Below are 17,301 nucleotides of genomic sequence, written 5' to 3'. Positions count from 1 at the left end.
GCTCCTTGCCAGGGGATGCTGTAGAGATACAGAGTAAAAGGGATCAAGAGCGGAGACTCCAGCCAAAGGAACCCAGGGCAGAGAGGGACGCCTGAAACTGAGCCCACTGTGGTCCAGTGGACGTGAAAAACCTCCAGGGTGTAGGAAACAGGACAGAGAGCCGGGAAAGAAGAGGGATGAGAGAGCCTGGAGAAAGCCCCAGGGTGTGCAGGCACTGAGCCCCATGGGGATGGAGGCTGGCAGCAATGCGAGCCAGGGCACACGGTGTGGTGCGAGGTGGCTGCGGGCTGCTGTGACTGCAGCCCTGCCGTTAGCTCCATGGCACAGTTGGATTGGCTGCCCTGGGAGCCTGCGAAGCTGGGCAATAGTCTCAGCCCGGGCACTGACAGAGCACCAGGCATTGATTCTGCACCAGGAGCACCTCAGAGCTGCTGGTAAGACGTCTGCAGAGCCCAACATTTTATTGCTGGGAGTCAGGAAGAGCAGATGCTCAGCAGTACCACTCCTGGCTCGGCAGGCAGGGAGGGCAAGCCAGGGATTTGGCTTGGTGCTCATCCATCCCAGGAGGTCCTCAGTGTGTGAGAAAAGGACAAGCCCAAGGGGTTCATGGGTTTGTGAATGGGTCCAGGTACAGAGGGCCAGGAACTGCTAACCTTGCAGCAGCAGCATCTCTGGGCAGTCGTGTGCAATGAGGAGGGGTTTGAGCCCTGGTTTCAGAGGGTTGGTTTGGGAGAGGCTGCTTGGAGGGCAAGGTGATGCAGGAGAGCACACGGCTGGGATGGGGCGGGGTGCTGGGCTCCCCAAAACTCCCGCTGCTCTGCAGGGTGCCATCCTTTGCACAAGGAATCCGTGAATGCAGCTGCAGAGAGCAGCACGGCGGGCTGCAGCGGGTCCCGGGTCAGCTGAGGTAGCTCTATCCCAGCCAGTGACGATGACAAATAGCAGGCAGATAGAGGCAGGCGATCTGCCCCTGCGATACCCTTCCATTTTCTAGCAATTGATGCCTTAGCGACTTCCTGAGCCAGGAGCGGTATGCTTGCTGTCCCATGTAATAGCCACCATGGAGTCTGCCCTCGCTGAATTTGTCTAATCTCATTTCAAAGCCGTGTGTATTTTTGGCCTGCACGGCATCCTGTGGCAATGAGGTCTACAATTTAATTACACGTCGCGTAGGATAGTAATGCCTTTGGTCTGCGTGGAACCCAGGGCCGGCTTGTTTCATTCATAACTTCTCCCCGTAACCTCAGCTTCCTGATTCCAGTGGAAATTAGTCAGTGAAATGCTGGGACTCCTGTGACTGGTGTCCTTTTAGCTGGAGGAGTCTTTGGAGGCACGCGGCCAAGGCTGACCTTGGTGGAAAGCACGGGGAGTTTAAGGCAAGCAGGATGGCCATGCCCAGCAGGGATGGAGCGGCTGGGCTGGGTGATGCTCCTCACCAGTCTGCTGCAGCAAGAAGAGGATCTGGGAGACCCATACGGGGCCAAGGAGAGTGACCTCAAGGGATTCATGGGCGCGGGGGTTCCTCGGGCAGCTTGTGTCACTGGTTGGAGACATGACGCTTGGGGCAAGGAGTTGGTGGGTGTATGACATCAGAGTGAGGTCATGAAGCAAAGCAGGATCACAAGAAGAGAAGTGGAAGGGCTGCGGCAGTGCTGGAGCCTGCACCAGAGCTGAGCAGAGCTGCAGCAGGGGAAACCTGGAGCACCTCCTGCCATGTTGCCCCAGAATGGGGCTGCCATGAAAAGTGCAGCAATGGGGAGCCTCAAGGGTTGATTAACACTGATGTTGACGCCCTTCTTTCACATTGCTACCTAGTATATCTGATTTTAACCTCTTGTGAGTAAAGGGGGCATGCCAACATACGAAAAGTACTGCTTGAATAACCAGTGTCCAAATCTTTCCAGCCAAGCTGAAGAGTTACAAAACATGATGGACAAGGTGGTAAGATACTTGGTTTTAGTAGATTATCCCACTCAGCATGTCCACAAAGCCTGGCTCCAGTGAGGCTCCAGCACGACCATTCTCCAGCCGGGTCCCAGTCAGTGCTACATACCTCCTGGCACTGGTGCAAGAGTCAGGCTTACGTTGGCTCTTATCTGTGCTATTATTGCTTCTGGCTTTGTGCAGGAGTCAAGAGTGCAAGAACACAGCAGGAGCCTTGGTGGTGACCAGGAGGTGATGCAACAAGGCCTGTGGACATCTGAAGGCACTAAGAAGCACAACTGTAAGTTGACTTGGATAATTTGAGTTGATTTGAATAATGAGGAACGTCCTTTGACACAGAAGGTCAATAAATCACTCGCTCACTGGACAAAAACTGCCACCCCCCTGCTGCGACCTGGAGCAGCTTCAGGCCTGGACTTCACATCAGGGTAGAGGGAAGGGCAGGATGATCTCGTGCAGCAAGTGCTACCTTCCTCACTCTTCTCAAGCAAGGAGCTCATGTCCTCTCTGTCCACACCACCCTGCCTGCAGATGCCTGCCCAGCTGGTGCAAGCCCCCAGATGCAGTGTGTCCCTTCCTCACCTTCGCTCTCCAAATCGCACATTCCTTGCAGGCAGCCACCTGCTGGAGCAGGGCTGTCTGGATAGTGCTAAATTAAATTCTTTAGATGAATATTTTATTGCTTTTTTGTTGTTGTTAAATGCCAATTCAGAGCAATCAAGACTTGTCCTGAATTTAGATCAAATTAAGCAGTTTCCTCTGGAGGAAAGGAAAAGTCTGGAAAAGTTTCATTCAGGCATCAAAAAATGAAATAATTCCTATGGACATTTCTGCCCAGTTGGTGAAGTGGAGTTGGGTGCCCTGTGCAGATGGCAAGGTAAAGCCCAGTTACAAGAGTGTGGGTGCAGTTATCCCTCCCCAGTGCACTCCCAGCCTCTTGCAACTGGTGCTTGCGTCCCCTTTCCTGCTGCGTGTGCCCTGGTTCCTACACCATCCTGCAGCAGCCGGTTCCACGGGCAGGGGCTACACAGGAGTTGCCTCCGCTGCTCGCTGAAACACAGGGTGCGGAGGAAGCCCTGCCTGCTGAGGAATGTTGGCAGGAACCGGCAGGGTGCTGGGTGCTGGGGCTTCCTCCCCTCCTCTGGCCACCACACAGGCAGGTGCTGCTCTGTCTCCCTGCCAGTATCTGTCCCCAAATGAGGTCCCCGGTTCAGAGGGCTCTGAGGGTGATGATCCAAGGCTTTTGGTTTCTTTACCAGTTTTTAATGAAGAAATCGCTGTTTCTCCCGGTGGAGCCCATATTCCGCAAAGGGCCCAGCCTGGACGGCATGAACAGGAGGGATTTCTCACCTGGGAGGAAAGGCACTGAAGAGCCCATGCTCGCATTGGAGCAGACATTTCACAGCTCTCTCCAGCTCAATGTTATTCCTTCCCTCTGCTTCTTCTTTGCTGCTGCCCTCTGAAACGTCCATCAGGACAAAGGCCACGTCAAAGTGTCAGCTGTACCAAGAGCGTTTCTCTCACTCCCTTTGTGGTCCCCTCCGGGGCTGATAAAAGACCCACAAGCTTCTGGATGCGAATCCTAGTTGCGCAGCATCTTTTGCAAGCGTTTGCATGGGGTAAGCAGGAGCGAACCGCCCCAGATCAGAGCAGCAGCAAGTTGCACCCATGAAGGGCTGCACAGGACGGGAGGGTGAGCAGGAGCCAGGCTTAGCTCCACAGCTCGTGCATTTGAACTCCTTTGCCGCTAACTTTCCGGCCGGAGGGAATGACTGACAGAGACTGATGGTGTCTCTGCCTGTGTGTAATCTTAGAGCCTGCTGGATTTGGGAAATCTCTTTCATTGCTTTAAAAAAATAAGCAAGCGACTAGACTGAAGGGTCCCGATTAACCGGGAAAATCTGGGCAAAATGCAAACGCCTTCTCAGGTTCTCACCCCTGCGAACTGTGCTCTGCATCCCGGGGGAGGGTAGTGAAGCCTGGCTCAGGCTGCAGCGCAGGAGGCACAGCCCGAGCCCCAGGGAGGGCCAAATCTTGACCACGCCACAGCCGTGTGAACAGGTCCTGAATGCAGAGCCAGAGCTCTCCTCCAAGCCCCCCAGGTCTGGAGAGGTGTTTGGATGAGGAGCACTTCGTAGGCACTGGGATGTGCTGCTGGTCCTGCGAGCCCTCCCCTGCCTGCTCCTGCCTGCCCTTGATGGGTTGTGCTCTGGGATGCTTGTGCCCTCCACTCCGCAACAGCTGCCTTCCTCTTGGGCTTCGCACTCCTCAGGGTCTGAAGGGAGAGATGTCAGAGATGACGTTATTACATTTAATTGTTATTCACAGACAGGCTTTTTCAAACAGGAATGTAGGGAGGATTTGGCACCCACCCCCTGGCTCTGCCTGCTCCCTTCCTGCGGGGTTCCTGAGTCACCCAGCCCCATGTTTATCTCCCTACATCTCCACAGCATCTTAGGGACAAGTAAAGCTGGAACTGAATCAAGAGAAGACAAATGGACTGGCAGAACACAGCTGAAAGAAAGCTGCATGAGTGCAATACAGACTCCCCCAGCGGGTTGACCAAAGCCTACGGAAAGCTAGAAAGCTGTAGTTCCCACAGGTTTTGAACCAGGTAGCAGGGTTTCCAGCCTGCACTCAGGAAAGCTGGGATGCTGCTGTGTGTATTGTGTTAGAAAGCCCTTTGTCAAGCATATAACCTTGCCTTCTGTGGCTGAAATAAATTGAATTTGCAGACTCGAGTGAGAAATGCCAGGTGGAGCATCCGCAGCAGCAAGTTTCCTGGCTGCTTGGTAATAAGGCTGTGGAAGAAAACAGGAGGCAAGAGGCAGCCGGCTGCACACACTTGGTTGAGAAGCTGCAGCTCAGAGCTGGTGCGACCTCCAGCACTGAGCCGCAGAGGATGCTCCAAGCTGGCACTGGCGTCCTCTGTTAGACCGTGCATGAGGTGTTGCAGGGCAAAAAGAAATCTTTTCCAGGAGAAGAATCACCTGGACACCAGGACCGCTGCTCTGCCCCTCCTGGCTTTGGGACCGGCTCTATCACGGCACAAGGCACCTCAGTACTAATCACTCTCAGGGGCTAAGCTCAGCCCAGCCACTGGGTTGCCTGGGATTTAAAGACAAAAGGAACTTGTCCCTCCCGCAGCCGGTGCGGAGCCGACTCTGCTTGCATTGCGGGGCAGGAGGTACAGATCAGAGGGGGAGGTGGATGGGAGAGCTCCACAGCAAAACTGTCTTCCTCAGGGTAAGGATGAGACCACATGCTGACACAGGATCCCATTTTCCATCCTGTGTCAGCCCATGCCTCCTGCTGCCTTCCATTAGCTTCTCTTGGACAGGGACCCATGTCACTGCAGTGAGAAATATCCCTCCTGGAGCTACACGAAACAGGAGGAAGCAAACACACGGACCATCTCTCTGACCCTTGCCCTTTGTTGTACAGGAGAAGTTGCAGGCTTTGGCAGTATTAAACCTTGCACACATGGTCCTAGGATTGCTATGGACCTTGGCTTCGTGGGTGATGGGCCTGGCTTCCCAAAGGCACTGAGGTTCCCTGGTGATTTAAGCTGTCTGACCCTCCTAGCCCTGATCTCCTCTGATGCCCATGCCCTGCTAGGTGTGGGCAGTGCTAGCAGGAAGAGATGCATCTTCTTGGGGGACTCTCTGGGATGTAGCTCCTCAAAGCTGTCTCTCAGAAAGACCCAACAAAGGCTGTGCAGGCACATGAGCTTGGAGCAAGGTGCTCCAAGACCCCACAGTGTGCTGGAGAGAGGGGCACGAGCTGTGTTGGCTGGCAAGAGAGTCCCACAGGCACAGCAGCATCACAGCATGGTTATGGGAGCAAGTGTCTGCCTCCTGAGGCCACCCACCAGGGCAACCCTTGAAGATGAAAAAAATCAAAGAAGATAAAAAATCCTTGAAGATTAAAAAACCTTGAGGATGAAAAAAACCAAGAAGATGAAAAAAATTTTTCCATGCACATTTGCCTTCAGTGCAACTCCCAAGACGCTGGGCTGCAGGTGCATTGTGGCAGGTCACCCAGGTCCCTTGGAACCTCGGCACAGAGGTGTCCTGGGGGAGCAGTACATTAGCTAGTGCAGCAGCAATTCAACCTCTGTGGAGCTGAGTGCAGGTGACAACTGCTCGAGTACTCCCTGTGAGCCCCGTGGGGTCAGCAGCCAGCACTGAGCCCTGTCCTGGCTGCCACCTGAGCTGGAGTCGCTTGGGTCCCTCCATCACACATTAATTACAGCCACCACTTAGTGTCCCTGGGAACATCATCTCTGTGGTGCTCCCTTTGGCCTCAAGCTCACCACGGCGGGATATGTGCTTGCACCCAGGCGAGAGCTGGGAGCACGTTGGCTTGGGGAGGGGGCCCGAGGGTGGGCTGGGACTGCAGGGACCCAACCTGCCAGGGCCCTGTGGGAAGGAGAGCTTGAGCCGGCGCTTGGGGTAGGCTAGAAGAGGCAGCGAAAGGGAAATGCTGTGTCCTTCAGCAGCGTTTGCTGGGGGATGGATGTTTGCAAGAAGAGATGCGTGGGGAGTGGGCTGGGGATGGGCTGTAGCTGGATCTTTGGTCTGGCTGCAGTTGGAGGAGGTTCCTTGTAGCTGTGTTGGGCAATGGCTGGGTGCATTGCGCAGGGCTGCGGCTGGTCCTGTTCAGCTGCAATGGCAAGAGCTCCCATCGCTGGCTGCCAGGTCTCCCTGCATTTCAGAGTGGCACAGGGCAAAAGGCAGGGCTTGTCAGAGCGGAAAGGAAGGGGTGGCCAATTTGGCAAAGTCTTGTGTCACCAGGTTGGCCTGGGGCTGGTCATTTGGGTTTGGTTTACACTGGCAGCAATGCATTCTCCCTGGAGACTGGCTCGGGAATCCCTGAGCCAGTGCTGCTCCCTGGCGTGGCCACCCTTAGTGGTGGGCTGTGTCCCCAAGGCATGCTCTAGCCCTTTTATTCGGGACAACATTTTCAAAAAATAGCTGCCCTGAGCAGTTCTCTCTGCCTTGGACTGGTGTTGACAGCGACTGCCACGTACAACATGACGTGGCAGCATTGCTCTGTGTCAACACATGTGGTGACAGATGTATGCCAAGCGGGTAGAAATCTCGGAGCTCCATGTTGTTGTTTTTTAACGTTGGCAGCTGTCCAGGGATCATTCCTGGTCTCTCTGCCGAGGAGCGTTCCTGCAGGTCCTCTGGGAGAGGAGAGCTCGCCCTGGTGAGTTTTCGAGGACTCCATCCTGACATTCCGGCTTCTGCCAAGCCCCCGGCTGTGCAGTGGGCACTTCAGGCTGGAGGGGCATCAGGAAAATCAAACCCAGGACTTTCCTTCTGCAAATTCCCTTGCTGGAGGGTGAGATCTCCTGCCCACGAGCGCTGGGCCACAGCGACTGATGCATGTGAGTATTTACAGGGCGAATGACAACAAAACTGCTGATGGCTGCAGTGATACAGCCCTCCTTCTCCCTTCCTGCAATGCCAACACCTGCCCAGAAGGAGCTGTGCCGACACCAGCCTAGTCAATACGCTCCATCACGTGGCAAGTGTTACAGTTGCTATGAATGGATTGAGACCAACCAAACCTTTTGCTCAGTTCAGCCTTTTCCATCACCCTGGGGATCACCTGTCCCAGTTGTCTAAGCTATAGGTTACAGCAAATTGGATGTAATCAATGCCAGGCTGTAAGGGAAGCGGGACGAAAACCCCCCTTGGACTTCTTCAACATGTAATGGCGATGGGGCAGGTTTTTCTAAAGCATTTAGGACATCTGGCACTACTGGAAATGCACCAGGATTTGGGCAGACTGTTAACTGTAACTAGTAGAGTAGTTGTTGGGCTCTCAGGGACAGCAGGGAAACGGGGGGCTGGAGTGAGTGGTATCAGGAGAGCAAGGTGCTGCCGTCCACAGTGCAAACGTCGAAGGACGAACTCCAGGCAGCTGATGGGGACTGTAAGGTACAACCACACAGAAAACAGGGAGAAACAGGACCAGGCATACGGCAGGAAATCAGTCTGGATTATAAATGAGCGAGGCAGCGAGGGACAGGGCACGACACCATGGTGCCAAGAGGAAGAAAGTTACGAGGAGCTTGAAAAGCAGAAAAATATCTCATGATAAAGACAAAAAAGGATGCCAGGAAGCTCAGAATAGCAAAACCGCCCTACTTGGTATAGAGAAAATATATTTCTGAAGCACAAGTAATCTCCTCCCTGGAGCTTCAGGGGTGTTTGTTCTTTCCCCGTCAGGTTTTTGGCACATCTGAACTTGGTGCAAGGTAAGTGCCGGGGTGGTGCTGAGCTCCCAGGAGCATGGCTATGAGGTTCCATGGGGCACTGCTAGGTCAGCTTCTCAGAGGAGACCTCTGCCAGATGCTCCTCCCCAGCCCCACTGGGGAAGGGCAGCGCTGGGCAGCCGAGGGGGTTTTCTGGAGTCTGCACACATTTAAGTCCCTAAAGCAGAAGGCTGGGGCCACCTTTCTTCCCATCCTCTTTCCCTTCCCACTCCATTTTCTCTTCCCATCCCTGATGGGATGGGAAGAGAAACCTGTGAGCTGAATAACTTCATTAATACCAGGACTACTGAACTCCTTACAGAAATTAAACCTAAGTAGGTCTATGATGAAAATAAGATACACTCTGTGTGCTTGTGTGTGTCCCATGTCCCATTCATTTAACCCTTACAGTGACATTTTTGCCCCAGGGGAATCTGGCCAACTAGAGACACCCGAGTCCTGCCCCCGAGCTCCGCGTGCTGAGTCACAGCCAGCCCCGGGGGGCTGCATGGGCTTCGCTGTCTCCCTTGCCTTCACCAGGTTTTGGGGCCAGCCAGCCGCTCTCAGCCTCCAAATTCCTCCTGCTCACAGCAGACTGCAGGGAACCAGCAAGCCCGTGAGCTGCTGCAGGAGGCTGCTTCGTGGACCCCTGCCAACCACTTGCCATGGCATACTTTGGGAACCGCTCCTTTAGACACACTGACAAGAGCAGGGTAATGTATTTCTACTGGAAAATAAACATATCTCTAATGAAAACCTGGTGCACCATCATTTAGTCTTTTTTTTTTTTTTTTTTTTTTTTGGTTCCTCAAGTGAAAATTAGGGCTTTTGTCTCGTCAGACCCAAGCCTTTCCTCATACTTGCCATGCCAGCCCATCAGCATTATTTCTCAAGCATAAAGAGAGCCTGGAAAACTTAAACAAGCAAACAGAAAGCAATAGAAAAACCCAAAAGAGACAAAGGACATTTGGCTGGGAGTTCTCTTTTCTCTTCTCTTCTCTTCTCTTCTCTTCTCTTCTCTTCTCTTCTCTTCTCTTCTCTTCTCTTCTCTTCTCTTCTCTCTTCTCTCATTTTTAGGTTTCCAAGCATGAGCTTCCTGCTCTCCTGGATTGGGCCAGAGGCTTTTTCATGGTTTAAGGTGTGGATTTGAAGCTTTTGTGCCTAAGGCTGAAGGAATAGGAATTACTTTGTAAGAAGGATAATTTTGTTCTGTATCTTTACCCCTGGCTTTGACTTAAATTAGTGCTGCCTGAAACGAGCTAAAAGATAAAAAACTTTGTCAGTTGAATAACTGTGTTGCTAAGGCAGTATCACTGATGTTTTGCTGCTACTAGAAATTTACTTGCTTGTGGAGCCTTCCAGTGAAAACAGAGTAGGTACTGCCTAAGTTTCAAATGTGAAATGCCCTTTTCCTTTTGTCACAAAAATCTTCCAGGTCTTCTTTAGATGGCAGAAGGATGCCAGATGAGGGAAAGAAGCAAAAATAAGCAGTTTGCAACCATTTCAGCCTTCAGAAGGTGCCTTTAACATCACATCTTTCTTCTTACATGGAATTATTTTGATAACGCTTTTCTGTATGTGATATGTACCCTTTCCAACTTTAAATCCTTTAATTAAGGGCTAGATTGTGAGTTGGGCTGTGTGCCCGCAGAGAACAGTAAGAGGGAAGGTATATGAATGCATAGCACTGCTCAGCCTTAGTCCACGCAAGCAGCCATAAATAGGATTTTTCCCCAGTGCCTCTAGTCCCGAAGAGAAGAGGATGGGAAGGGGCTGGAGAAGGAGCCTTTGGCTGTTGTGGTGGACCCCGCAGGCAGAATTAAGCCTTAAATTTCCTGTCTAGGGGCTTGTCTTTATTCCCCTCACCTTGAAAGGTTCAGAAGAACTCCAAGTGAAATGCTTCACACTGGCTAGCACAAGAGCACGGCGGTTAGCCCACCACGGGCTGCCCACTAGAAAGGCTGGGAGGGTCTTCCAAGCCCCCTGCAGACCTTGGTGCCTTCCCCCTGCTGCCCCTGGGACATGCCAAGCACCATTTTCCAGGGATCTTGCCTCCGAAAGGGGAAACTTTCTCCAGCCCACCCTGGAGAGCCTCTCCTCTCCCACAGGGGACCTGTCGAAGTGACGTGTGTGTGCCCAGAGCAAAGCCATCTTCGCCTGGCACGGGATGATTAAGAAGCATGTTTATAAAGTCCAGGAGACAGCTGAAGGAGTTAAGTTACTTGAGTACTTTGGGATCCATCAAGATGAAAAATGCTGTATACATGTCGGATTTTATTATTACAATTACAGTCAGATGTTAATCCCCTCACCAGGATTTACTAAGGCAGCAGTGCCAACAGCAGTACATCTCGCTGAGTAATTGCCCCGTTCCTGACTCTTGGGTGTCTCTGCCCTGAGCTGCTTCTCGTTACTGTGTTTGCTTTAATTCTGACACTGCTGAGACCCGCGTTTTCCCACCCAGCAGTGAGCAAAGGCAGAGTGCACATCTGCCTTAGCATCAAGGCTGAAACTGGTTCAAGCTTCGCATGTGTGTTGGGGTCAGGAAATAGGTAATGAGAGCGTTTTACTGATAATATCCAGTATCGAGGGATAACAATACCTACCTCTTTTGCAGACTGTTTTGAGAGCTGGTGATAAAAGAGCTGGAGAACAGTATTGTTTCATGACTCTAACTGCAGAGTGTGTGTGATCCAAATGACTGAAGGAAAGCTCAGAGTTCAGCAAACCAAGCTGGGATCATGACAGCAGACATACACAGCAAGGAAAGAAAGGCTGGATACGTTTAAACTGTGCATTTTAATCCTGCACACTGTAAATAACTGGGATGCACTGTGACCGGCTCCGGAGCTGGCGCATGTCAGCTTTGTCTCGCTGAAGTCCAGGGGATGCTCTGACTTTACGCAGACTCCAGGCTGGATTTCCAACCTGGATCTCCGACCTCTCCGGTTTTGGGGTTTTTGTTTTCTTTTCCTGTCTGAACCCAACATTTGGCATTTCTGGGATGACGAAGAGACAGAAACCTGGGGAAAATGCTCCGTTCATTAGTTTGCTGAGCGAAGCCAGCTCCGCACATGCTCAGCATGCACTGGTGGGGGTCTCCTGGCTGGCCTGCCGTTGCAGCCCTTTGCTTCGCTTGGTGGCTCATAAGCACGTCGCGGTGAGAAATTGGCCCCACGATCTGCCTCATTCCCTCCGCTGCCCTGCCTTGGCCCCAGTGGGTAACTGGTTATCTCATGCCTTTGGGAGGGAGTGACTGGCATGGGCAGGAATGTTCTTACACACTGTCAGCCTGGAGGAACCAGCTGTGTGTCCAATTTCTGGACATGGTTCAAGCGTGAGCTCAGTGCCGAGCAATGTGGAGGTAAAGGAGGTGAGAAGGGTTTGGGTTTTTGCTGTGTTGACACACACCAGGCTCCCACCTTCTGTGCCTCAAAGGTTGGGGGTCCAGCTCTCCGCCAAGAGATTTAGCCCTGCGCTGCTGAGAAGGGGGTGAAGAGCGAGCTGCTGATTTAACCCAGCTTGCTATCATACCGTGTTGCGCTGAGGGATGCAGGGACGCATTCTCTCCAGCGAGAGTGATGCTCCTGGAAGGCTGTAGCCTCCCTTGCAGAGGGTGCGGAGATGCTGATGCTGGAGTGCATCCGGCGTGCTGCCCCGGGGGTCCTGCCCAGGAGGGGCTCCTGGGACACGGTGCCCTGCTCATCTTTTAGCTCTGCTGGAAGACGTCCTGGAAGGTGGCGTGGGCTCTTGCGGAGAAGCAAGACACGGTGGCACAGCAGAGTGGTTGCACCGAGCAGAGGCAGAGCGAGGGCCCGGCTACCCAGGAGGTCCGTGCCGGTGCCCGGACCGCCCCGGGCTGCTGCAGACAGAAGGATGCCGAGGGCGGCCGGGGGCTGCTTCTGGTTTGGGGGCCATTGCTACGAAGCCAGGGCCGTGCGCGCTGCTGGGGCGGTGACCCCGCCGCCGCCCCGTGAGCGCCCCAGCCCGGCCCAGCGCCCCAGCCCGGGCTAGCGCCCCTCGACCCCCGCTCGCCCCGGGGCCGGCAGGTGGGACGCGCTGCGCGGCTCCGGCTGCTCCGGGGGGGGACACACGGACGGACGGACGGACGGACGGGGGGGGGGGGCGGCGGCAGGACCCGGCGGCGGCCGCGCGGGCGCGGCTGTCACTCAGCGCGCGGCGAAAGTGACAGCGGGGGCGGGGCGGCCGCGCGCCGGGCGCGTATTTAACTTGGGCGGCGAGCGGCGGCGCGGCAGTGCGCGGCGGGCGGGCGGCGGGGCGCGGACGGGGGGGGGGCTGCGCGGCAGCGGCCGAGCGGACTGCACCGAACCGCACCGAACCGCGCTGAACCGAGCCGAGGCGAGCCGAGCCCCGCCGGGCTGCGCCGAGCCGAGCCGAGCCGGCAGCGGCAGGGCGCGGAGCAGCGGCTGGATGCGCTGAGCGCGGCGGGGCCGACCGGGCCCCCGGAGCAGCGGCAGCAGCGGCAGCATGGGTCGCCGGGGTTGCTGAACGGCGGCCGAGCCCGCCCCTGCCCGCCCCCGCCGAGGAGCCGCGCGGAGCGGCGGGCGCCGCCAGGGACCGCGCCGGGAGCCGGGGCGCGCCGCCTCGCCTCGCCTCGCCGCGCCGGTGCCGGTGCCGGGGACCCACCCTCCCCACCCACCCGCCGAGGATGCCCCGGGGGGCCGCGGGCCGCCCCAGCCGCTCGCCATGAGGAGGAGCCCGGCCGGGCCGCGGGCGCTGCCGGCGCCGCCCGCCGCCGCCGCCGCCGCCGCCTGAGCCCCGCGCCCCGGCGGTGCCCGCGCAGGGGCCGCCCGAGCGGGCCGCGGCGCCGTGACCCTCCTCCCCGCCCCCTCGCCCGGCTCGCCCGGCTATAAAGGAGGGTTTTATTCTCGGGCTCCGGTCTCACGCCAAACCCTGTCACACCGTCTAGACGAGCTGTCGTGGGGCTCGGCCCAGCTGTCACCATGGCGATGGAGACGAGTCCGCTGTGAATTTTGGGGGGGAGCGAGCGAGAGCGGCGGCGGAGGAGGAGGAGGAGGAGGCGGAGGAGGAAGGCTCGGCCGCCGCCGCCGCCCGCGGGGGAGGCACGGACCCCCCGGCGCTCTCGGCCGCGGCTGGAGCCGGCCCGGCGGGGAGCCCCGGGGAGCCAGCGGCCGCGGGCGCGGAGCGAGCCTCAGATGCGTCTGTCACACAACCCCGGCCGAGCTATTTAAAGTAACGGGCCTCGCCGGACTTTTGTCTCTGCCTATTTATGAGTCCCCGGGAGCTGGCAGGCGCCGCCGGGCAGCGCTAGGAGCCGAGCCCGCAGCGCCAGCCCCGCGGGGAAGCCAGCGCCGAGCCGGGGCCGGCGGGGGCCCGCCCGGAGCATGACGGCGATCCGGGCGCTCCTGCTCTGCTCCTGCCTGGGGCTGCTGCGACCGGGGGGCGGGCAGCCCTTCCTGCGGCTGCGACCCTCGCCCAGCGACAACCTGCCCGTCAAAGACATCGTGGAGCACCCGGATCCCGAGTACGACCCCAAGGAGCAGGACCTGGACGAGAGGACTCTGAGGAAGAAGCTGGGCAGCCATTTCGACCCCGGTTTCATGGCCGTGGCCGTGCCGGGGCCGGCCAACGCCTCGGGCGCCGAGGCGGCGGCGGGGCGGGGGCGGGCGGCGCTGCCGGCCGAGCTGCGGCGGCTGGAGCTGGGTCCGCCCCAGGGACCGCGCCTCAAGGTGGGCAAGAAGGCGCGGCGGAAGGTGCTGCAGTGGCTCTGGGCGTACACCTACTGCCCCGTCCTCTACACCTGGAAGGACCTGGGCGTCCGCTTCTGGCCCCGCTACATCAAGGAGGGCAACTGCTTCGCCGAGAAGTCCTGCTCGCTGCCCGAGGGCATGTTCTGCAAGCCCGTCAAGTCGGTCACCAAGACCTTCCTGCGCTGGCACTGCCAGGGCTGGTCCAGCCAGAAGTACTGCACCTGGATCCCCGTGCAGTACCCGCTCATCTCCGAGTGCAAGTGCTCCTGCTAGCCTCCCTCGGCCCCTTGCACTGCCGCCTTCTGTCGTTTGGATGATTTTTTTTTTTTTTTTTTTTTGGGGGGGGGTGGGTTGGTGGGTTTGGATTTTTTTTTTTTTTCCACACCCCCCCCAGCGCGGGGTGGGTGTGGGGAGGAACCGGGTTTTTGGGTTTGGGTTTTTTTGTTTTGGGGTTTTGGGTTTTTTTTTTGGACTTATTTTAATGTTATTTTATTTGAAAGGGGAAAAGCGAACCCAGGAACTGCAGGGCAGGCCAAAGGCACAGTAAAGCACTACAATCAGATGTCTATTTTTATACGTATATAGCCTTCTAACAAAAGGAAAATAAAAAACTAAAAAAGAGAAAAAGAAAAAAAAATAACCAGCCGTGTAAATAGAGAGATTTTAAAGGAAAGGGGGGAAATCGCAGCTGTTTTTTTTATTATTATTATAATTATTATTGTTATTATTATTATTTTAAAGACATAGGACCACATTTTAAACCTGTCCCCACAGAACCTGAGCACTTCCCTGCTGAAGGGAAGGGCAGAAATTTCCTGTAAAGATGATTTTATCAAAAGAAGGGGGGGGGTAAAAAAAAAAGAAAAGAAAGAACGGCAGCATCCCCGAAGACGGTTGTTTCTCTGTGCTGTATTTTTTTTGTGTCTTCTTCAGACCTTGTCACTGATGTTTGAACTAATTTGCCAAGCTCTCTAGGGGTTTTTTTTTAAGTGTATAACAATTAATTAAGGAGGAAATTTTAAAGAAAAGTACAAATCTATAAAGAGTGGAATCGTTTTGTTGTGTGGGAATACATATAGTCATGTAGAGATGTTAAAGGAAATTTTCTGTGTACAGTTTATTTATTTTTAACGTTTGTGTATAGGAAAAAAAGCTAGAGATTATGCCAGAAACTATTGGAAATGTTTACTTGAATATTCCTTTAAAAACATATCAATGTAAATATGAGCTATCACTGATCAAAACATTTTTAGCAATAAACTCTATGTTTGAAGAAAAACCCCATGCTGCACCCCAGCTCCCTGGGAGACCAGCGGAGACTCGAATTCTTGCTCGGAGCAGGTGATGAGTAAAGGGCTTTGGCTGGGCCACGCTGGTGTAAATCGTGAGACGCCCCGAAGGTTGGTAGAGCTCCACCGATTTACGCCTCTCCGGGATCCCGCTCTAGGTTTTCTTTGTGTATATAACCTGTTGGGGAGAAAAAAAAAAGACGGGCGAGAAATGGCTCATAATGCATAAAAGAGCTGCGATGTCCCGGACAGGAGGTGTCATCTGAAGTCCTTGGGAGATTCCTGCTTCGTGTCGCCCGTCCCAGGCTCCCGCATGCTCTGTGGCTCTTGGATTTGGCTCTCCCGCTGGCAGAGGAAGCGGTCGAGGTTACCGCCCCGGCCATCAAAGCGCCTGACACAGCTTGGCAGCCCCGTGTGTGTCAGAACAAATGTTTTTTCTCGGCTGCCGCCACTAGCACAGGAGGGAAGGATGGAGACGAGCCCTATGCCCAGCCCTGCTGCCGCGACGAAGCCCCGGGGCTGGCATCTCTCCCCTGCGGTGTAGCCGGGTGCGTGTTGGGGTCAGGAGGAAGCGCTGATCCTGCAATGGTGCTGTGTGCCCTCAGCTTACCATCCTCGTGTGCCGGGACCGGTGGGACCCACCACTCTCCCGCTGGAGCTCATGGAGCCAGGGCAAGGGAGAGACGGGACGGCTCCGCAACGGGCAGGCTGCCGGCAGCCGGGACGGCTGGGGAGGAGTCCAGCACTGGTGAGCGGGGGCACGGGCAGTGCAAGCCCGCTCCCGAAGGAGATCTGTCTGTTTGTCTGTCTGTCTGTCATAGGGCTTGGAGCAGGGCCCTGACGGGCTGCCAGGCCGTCCCCCTGCATGCTCCGCGTGGGCTGCTGGTGCTGGAGGGGAAGGTCTGGCCGTTCCCTCCGGTGTCTGAAACGCGCCCGGCATCCCCAAGGAACAAACTGCTGCTGAAGGCTCTTGCCAGTGAGGAGCTGTGCTCCGCCAAGCCGTCTGTGGAGCGGCGGGGAGACCCCGTCCCCCTTCAGCTCGGCACGCAGCGGAGGAGAGCAGCATGACACCAAGCCCGTGGGAAGGCGCCAGGACCCTCTGAGGGGTCTGGCTCGCATCCCTCCATCTTCCTCCAAGGGGACCGCGGTCCGGCGAGTCCCCGGGAGCAGGCCTGCAGAGCCCAGAGGTCATGCACAGATTGAGGCTGAAACAGGGAGAGAGCTTTTCTACTGGGCACAGTGGGGATGAGGCGAGAGGGACAGTGACATCCAGCAGCCAATGTCCCTGCAGAGCCCTGTGGTCATCTCTGTGGCCCCGCACAAGGAGGCAGGTTGGCCTTTTGACACAATCATCAGTGAGGGACCAGGGAAGGGGGGGACGTGGAGGGCAGGGTGGAAAAGAGACCTCGGCGAAGGCAATGTGCAAAACATCAGGGGCATTTGGGAGAGGAAGGGGAAAGCTCATTTTGCAAGAGGAACAACATCTGTGGTGTGGGGGCCGAACATCTGTAGGAGGGAGCATGGGGGGAGGGCATTCTGGGAAAATATTTCTGACATAATCCCAACAGTATCTGGTGTGTTGGGATTTGGTTACAAATGGCCCTCTAACGTCTTTGTGCGTTTTGTTCTGCTGGTTCCAGGGGCACACAGAGACCCCTGCTTTGTGCTAACCTGGGAAATAAACCATTCGCTGGGCTCAATGGCTGAGTTCAGTTGCGCGGGGAAGGGGGGGGGTGGGAATGGGGAAGGCGAGATTTGTGTGAACTCCAGCAAAAACCAGCCTAAAAGCCTCCGTGCCATGTGCTGGAGGGAGGAGGGGCACTGCCTCCGTCTCTGGGGAGAACTCAGGGGTCCAGCTTGAGATGACGGCTTGTCTGGAGGCGAAAGTATGAGAGCTGAGAGCTGAGTTGCTCGGTGCAGGCAGGGGCCGGGGAGCTGAGGGCAGCCCCACAGGGTGCATGCCAGCTCACCGGGCCCTGCCTCGCCAACCTGCCGCGGCGCTGGTGTGCGGTCACCTCATGCCAATGCACGGTCACCTTGTGCCGAGGAGCCTCCTGCTCAGCTGCCC

At 55.9% G+C, this 17,301-nt stretch overlaps 1 protein-coding gene across 1 annotated transcript; it reads left to right on the top strand.

The window, feature by feature from the left end:
• Positions 1–13,281: 13,281 nt before the first annotated feature.
• Positions 13,282–15,230, top strand: LOC142045565 (noggin-2-like). The gene has a single exon (XM_075059232.1). The coding sequence runs from the start codon at positions 13,579–13,581 to the stop codon at positions 14,215–14,217; it is 639 nt and encodes a 212-aa protein (XP_074915333.1). The 5' UTR covers positions 13,282–13,578; the 3' UTR covers positions 14,218–15,230.
• The last annotated feature ends 2,071 nt before the right edge of the window (positions 15,231–17,301 follow it).

This window comes from Buteo buteo, chromosome 29 (assembly GCF_964188355.1).
Source record: "Buteo buteo chromosome 29, bButBut1.hap1.1, whole genome shotgun sequence".
Classification (NCBI taxonomy): Eukaryota; Metazoa; Chordata; class Aves; order Accipitriformes; family Accipitridae; genus Buteo; species Buteo buteo.
Note: the sequence above shows the minus strand (reverse complement) of the source record. Positions and strands in the feature narration are given on the sequence as shown.